This window comes from Hylobates moloch, unplaced genomic scaffold, assembly GCF_009828535.3.
Source record: "Hylobates moloch isolate HMO894 unplaced genomic scaffold, HMol_V3 SCAFFOLD_5, whole genome shotgun sequence".
Classification (NCBI taxonomy): domain Eukaryota; kingdom Metazoa; phylum Chordata; class Mammalia; order Primates; family Hylobatidae; genus Hylobates; species Hylobates moloch.
The window spans coordinates 119,028,312-119,034,311 of NW_026652280.1; the positions used below are offsets into that span (position 1 = coordinate 119,028,312).

The 6,000-nt window shown below is 38.5% G+C and overlaps 1 protein-coding gene across 1 annotated transcript in view; it reads right to left on the reverse strand.

Moving 5' to 3' along the window:
- The window catches only part of EEIG2 (EEIG family member 2), a gene marked incomplete at its 5' end in the record, with an annotated part of 39,976 nt that extends 36,040 nt beyond the window's left edge, over positions 1-3,936 (reverse strand). The window contains one exon of the mRNA XM_032155198.2: positions 3,811-3,936. Within this exon, the coding sequence (XP_032011089.2) occupies positions 3,811-3,936 (126 nt within the window). The remainder of the gene's footprint in view (positions 1-3,810) is intronic.
- Positions 3,937-6,000: the final 2,064 nt, after the last annotated feature.

A 6,000-nucleotide genomic window follows, 5' to 3' on the forward strand; every position in this document is an offset into this window, starting at 1 on the left:
CACATGGATACATATGTAACAAACCTGCACATTGTGCACATGTACCCTAAAACCCTAAAGTATAATTAAAAAAAAAAACAAAAAAACAAAAAAACATAAGCACTTCTCCCTTCAACTATCACAAACCACCTAGGCGGTCTCTGTGATTCATGTAACACAGCAGCAAAAGTGATCTTACAGAAGATGATGTCTCTCCTTATTAAAATCCTCCAATACTTCCAATTATAATTAGATCTAAACTCTTCATAAGGCCTGGCCTGATCTAGTACATCCAATCCCACTACCAAGAACTTTGCCTCTCTGTTTCCCACGCCACAGCCAGGCTGGTCTTGTCATTTCAACCATGCCAGACTTGCTGTTTACACTGCATAGGGTTCACGGTACTTCTGAATCTGTGGTTTGATATCTTTGGTCAGTTTTAAAAGATTCTCAGCCACACTCACTTGTCTCTCCTCCTAGGGCTTATACAGTTGACCTTTCTACTGTCTCCTACATGTCTTACCTTCTTTCTTGTGTATTCCACCCTTGTTATCTCTGTGATTTAGCCTGAATATTTTCTTCTGTCTTATTTTCCAATTTACCAATCCTCTCTTCAGTTATGGTAAACCTGCTGTTAAATCCATCTGTTGAAGTTTTATTCATTTACTTAGCTTTAAATTTTAGTTAATGTACTTTTCAGTTTTAGAATTTAATTTGCTGCTTTTTTTTTTTTAACAATTTCAGTTCTCTGATGAAATTCTCCATCTTGTTCACTAATTATAGTTATTGTAAAAGTTTGTCTTTGATCTTTCCAAAATCTGTATCTTCCATGGGTCTTTTTTTATACCTTTCCTTTTGATTTTTGGTCATATAGTCATGTCTCTTCATATGCTTGATAACTGTGTATGAAAACTTGAAGAAATAATTTGAGGTTCAGAGTGATGTGATATAGGAGAAGGCATACATTTGCTTTTGGCAACTAGTAAGGAAGAGGCAGATCACCTTCATCCAAGACGGGACTGAGCTGATTGGAGGCTGGGTTTCAGTCTTTGTAAGGCTGATCTGTATGTATTACACTCTTCCTACTAGGTTGAAACTCTCAGAGAGTGAGTCCCAACTGAAAGCCTGAGGTGTTTATCAAGGCCCTTCCTCTTTGGTGGTCCCCAGATTCCAGTTTTTGTTCCTTTAGATCTGTAAGACTGCTGCAATCTCAACTCAATGTCTTTGCTGCTCAGCCATTCTTTTGTGCTCAGTTTCTCCGCCACTACTTGCAAATCAGCAAATGCTTTGAGGGTAAAAGCAATACCAAATGTCAGGCTTATCTCTATGCTTCCCTTCTCTATGGATTCTAAGCCTTTCAAGTCCTTACTACCTCAGTAGCTTCCGATGCCTTCAAGCAGCTGTTTTGGATATTATGTCTAGCTTTTCTAATAGTTCTCAGAGGGAGCAGTCGTCTGCAACAAGCTAGTCCATTAATTTCAGAAGTATTAAAATAATCTCCATGTTTATTATACTTTAGGGCCTGTTATGGGTTGAATTATGTCCCCTCTCTCCCTCATCCAAAAAAAGACATGAAGTTCTTACCTGAGAATGTTACCTTATTTGGAAGTAGGATCTTCTTTGTTTTTTTTTGTTTTTTTTTTTTTTTTGAGACAGGGTATGGCTTTGTCATCCAGGCTGGAGTACAGTGGCATGATCATGGCTCACTGCAGCCTTCTGGCCTCAGGTGATCCTCCCACCTCTGCCTCACAAGTAGCAGGGACTACAAGTGCGTGCCACCACACCTGGCTAATTTTTGTATTTTTTGTGGAGATGGGGTTTCTCCATGTGACCCAGGCTGGTCTTAAAATCCTGGGCTCAAGAAATCTGCCTGCCTCAGCCTCCCAAACTTCTAGGATTACAGGTGTGAGCCACCACGCCTGGCCAGAAATAGGGTCTTCATATAGGTACTCAAGTTAAAATGAGGTCCTAATCTGATATGACTGGTATTCTTATAAAAACAGGAAATTTTGACAGAGAAACAGACATGCACAGAGGGAAAATGATGTGAAGACACAAAGGGAGAAAACAATCACGTGAATGGAATAATGTATCCACAAGTCAAGGAATGCCTGAGGCTGCTGGACATTAGGCGAGAGGTGTGAGAGTTTCTCCCCCAGCACCTCCAGAGGGAGCATGGCCCTGCTGACACCTTGACTTTGAACTTCTGTCGTCCATAACTCAGACAATAAGTTTCTGTTGTTTAAAGCCACCCAGAGTGTGCTATTTAGTTATAGCAGTCCTAGGAAACTAATACAGGGGCTTTTTGCTTTCAGGTCCTGCTCCTTTAGAATGGCCTTTCCCTAGACCTTTACATGGTTGCCTCTTCTTCAAATGTTACCTTTCAGAGAAGTCTTCACCGACTCCTGCCTCAGTTCTCTAAAATAATCTCCTTTGCCTAAGCTATTCTCCATTACTGAATTGTTTCCTACACACAAAACTTATCATGACCTCAAATAATCTTATTTGGCTACATGTTTACGGTCTCTGTCTTTCCTATCACACCTCCCTCAACTCCATCCAGAAAGTAAAGTCCTTGGGGGCAGGAACTCATTCCAGTTCACCACTGTCCTCCCAGTGCCTGGAATAGTACCGCTGGCTGGTCACTGATTGCTTCCCTGTGTCCTAGGCAACAGAGCGCACTATCAAACTTTTTTATTTTTGTCAACTTTATAGGTAAAAAATGGTATTTTATTTGTAGTTTTAATTTGTGTCAGATTGAGCATATTTTTATGTTTAAAAGCTATTTATAGTTTTTTTGTGAAGTGTTCATTCTGCCCCTTGCCTATTTTTCTAAAGGGCTGATTTTTAAAATTAATTTACTTGAAGGTGCTCTTTCTATACTAAAGAAAGTAGTCCTTTGTCACAATTTGTGACTATTTTCCCCTAATTTAAGACTTTATTTATGTTATATTTTGCAATGCATAAAATGTTTATATAGTTGAGTTTGCCAATTTTTCTTTCATGGCTTCTTTTATATAATACTTAAAATATTATTTAGTATATTACATTAATATATTAATTATATTTTATATAATACTTAAAATACCATGGCAATGGTATTCTGATACAGAAGGATGCAGAACTGGTGTGGAAAAGAGAAAGGCCAGAGACTCTTGCTTTCATTCTAAATCTTTCTTCTCTATTTAATTTTGACCATTATATGTATTATTTTGGTAAGTAAAACATATGCACACACACACACGCAAAAACACACACACACACAAACAAAGTTGAACCATATGAAATTACCATTTTTTTTAGATTATTGGTAATTTGCTTCAACCTAATACAGGGGAAGAAAATATACAGCAAAGAAAACAGACTTGGAATCAGAAAACTCTGTTTGAGTCCCTACTTTGCCATTTATAAACTATGTAAATTTGGGCAAGTAACTTCTCTGAGCCCTGGTTTTCCTGATAATGAAGAAAATAACACCTAATTTCAGGGTTATTAGATATATTACACATAAAGTTCTCAGAACAATGCCTAATAAAAACTAGGAATTTAACAAATAGTGGATATAGATATATATAGTCCCCAAACTAACACAAATAAGATTAATACTTATATGTATAGTGACAGTGAGATGAAGGTTCTTGAATAATAATTTTAATGTATAACCTCAGATTCTTCATCATATTTGCCATTTGAATTACTGCAGCAAGTGTGAAGTAAAATGCATATACAGTTCTAATGAAACAGATAAAGCAGAGCTAAACAAAGCCAGCCAGTGACTATGGAACTAATTATGGTTTCTGAAAGGGAAGAAGTAATAGGTTATTTTTATACCTTCCTCACAGATACTCTGTAGATACAAGGATCTAGGATGCCTGTGGCAGCACTTGCACTCATTTTGCACATAAATGAGAACTTCTTTCTCCAGCGAACACAGTTTGCTTGTACCACCTCCCTGAAGGAAAGAAAAGAAGAACCAATTAATTAACTATTATTGATGACATGTTAAAAAGCACACCCATACTTTCACTCAAGTCTAACATGCAAAAGTAATGTGTTAAAAGCCAGTATTTGTAAACAGTGTAACAGGAAGGAAGCAAATTCCTAACAATGTGATCTGAAAATCTTTGGGAGGTTTTAATTATCCACAGGAAACTGGAAAAAAAGTGAATTTACTTATCAATTCAATCAAAATATACATTAGGCTACACCATTCATTCATTCATTCAACACATAATGTACATTTACTTTATATGTTGCGCATGTGGTACATGTTTAAAACAAAGATGAGGACAGAGTTCCTGACCTTGTAGGGATTATATTCATAGTTAATGCAAGAGGCATAAATATGAACAAATGATTATTCTAGGAATGAGCAAATTCTTATTTTAAGATGAACTACTGTCATAGTTTTACTCCAGCCATAACAGCAAGAACAGCTACCATTTATTGAGAGCTTACCATATGCTGTGAAATCTCCCAACAAACTTGTGAAGTAGCTGGCATTTTCTTCACCTTATTTATTTATTTTGAGACGGAGTCTTGCTCTGTCACCCAGGCTGGAGTGCAGTGGTGTGATCTCCACTCACTGCAACCTCCACCTCCTGGATTCAAGCAATTCTCCTGCCTCACTCAGCCTCCTGAGTAGCTGGGATTACAGGCGCCTGCCACCTTTGTGTTTTTAAGAGACAGGGTTTGGCTATGTTGTCCAGGCTGGTCTCGAACTCCTGACCTCAGGTAATCCACCTGCCTCGGCCTCCCAAAGTGCTGAGATTATAGGCGTGAGCCTCGTCACTTTAAAGATCAGGAAAATGAAGTGTGATGATAGAAGTGAACTCAAGGTCATTTAAGTAGGAGGTGGTAGAGAAGAACTGGCATTCAAACGAGGCCTGTTTCAACTCTAAAGTCCACTTGTCCACAAAGGAGAATCTGTATTTTTCCACAACTTTGCTCTTTCAAGTTCCCAGGCCTTTGTACATACTGTTCTCTCTGCTATCGTGTGTAGGTATTGGGGTGGGGGTGCTCAACCTTAGAAAAGGATAACCATTCCTCTAACATAGGAAGGAGACAAAGATAACAGATGAAATAAAGAGAAAACTAGAGAAAGCAAAAGAGAATGGCAAGAGAGCCCAGGTTGAAAAGTTTTGATTTTCTTAGGGGAGTAATAAGTCATGTCTATGGACTGATAGGACTGGTAGGTGAGTTGAAAATTTAGATAAAGGCTTAGAGACAGGAAAACCACTGTGGTGAATGTGACAGGCAGTCAAACTTATAGCTACCTCAGGGAATAAAATAGATTTTTATTACGATCTATCAGTTTTTGTTGTTGTTGTTGTTGTTTTTGAGACAGGCTGTCACACTGTCACCTAGGCGGGAGTGCAGTGGTGCAGTCACAACTCACTGCAGCCTTGACCTCTCAGGCCAAAGAGATCTTCCCCCTCAGCCTCCCAAGTAGCTGGGACCATAGGCATACACTACCACACTCGACTAATTTTTGTATTTTTGGTAAAGATGGGTCTCTCTATGTTATCCAGGCTGGTCTCAAACTCCTGGGCTCAAGTGATACTCCTGTCTCAGTCTCCCAAAGTGTCAGGATTACGATACTCTTGTCTCAGCCTCCCAAAGTGCTAGGATTACAGGTGTAAGCCACCTGGCCTGGTTTTTCTGATTTTTCCATCAGTACACAGAAATCCAAGAACAGGAATTATAAAAAAAAACCAAACAATTTAAAAATCAAGTATGCATTTGTGTGTCATATTTGCACTTGTGTTTACTTTTATATTCTAAACAGACACACAAATGGGAGAGGAGGACATGCATTTTACCACCAGTTCTACTATGATAACTTTGGCCATTTTTTTTTCCTTAGGAACCCTTAAGTTATTTAATGAATCATGATATGAAGAATGTATGTGTGGGTTCACAGTGAAGTCTCCCTTGAAATCCAGGCAGGGTATAATTTATTGGTACAGTCACAACGCAGGCGAGATGAGTGTTATTTGACAAAGGATGGACCTGGAGGTA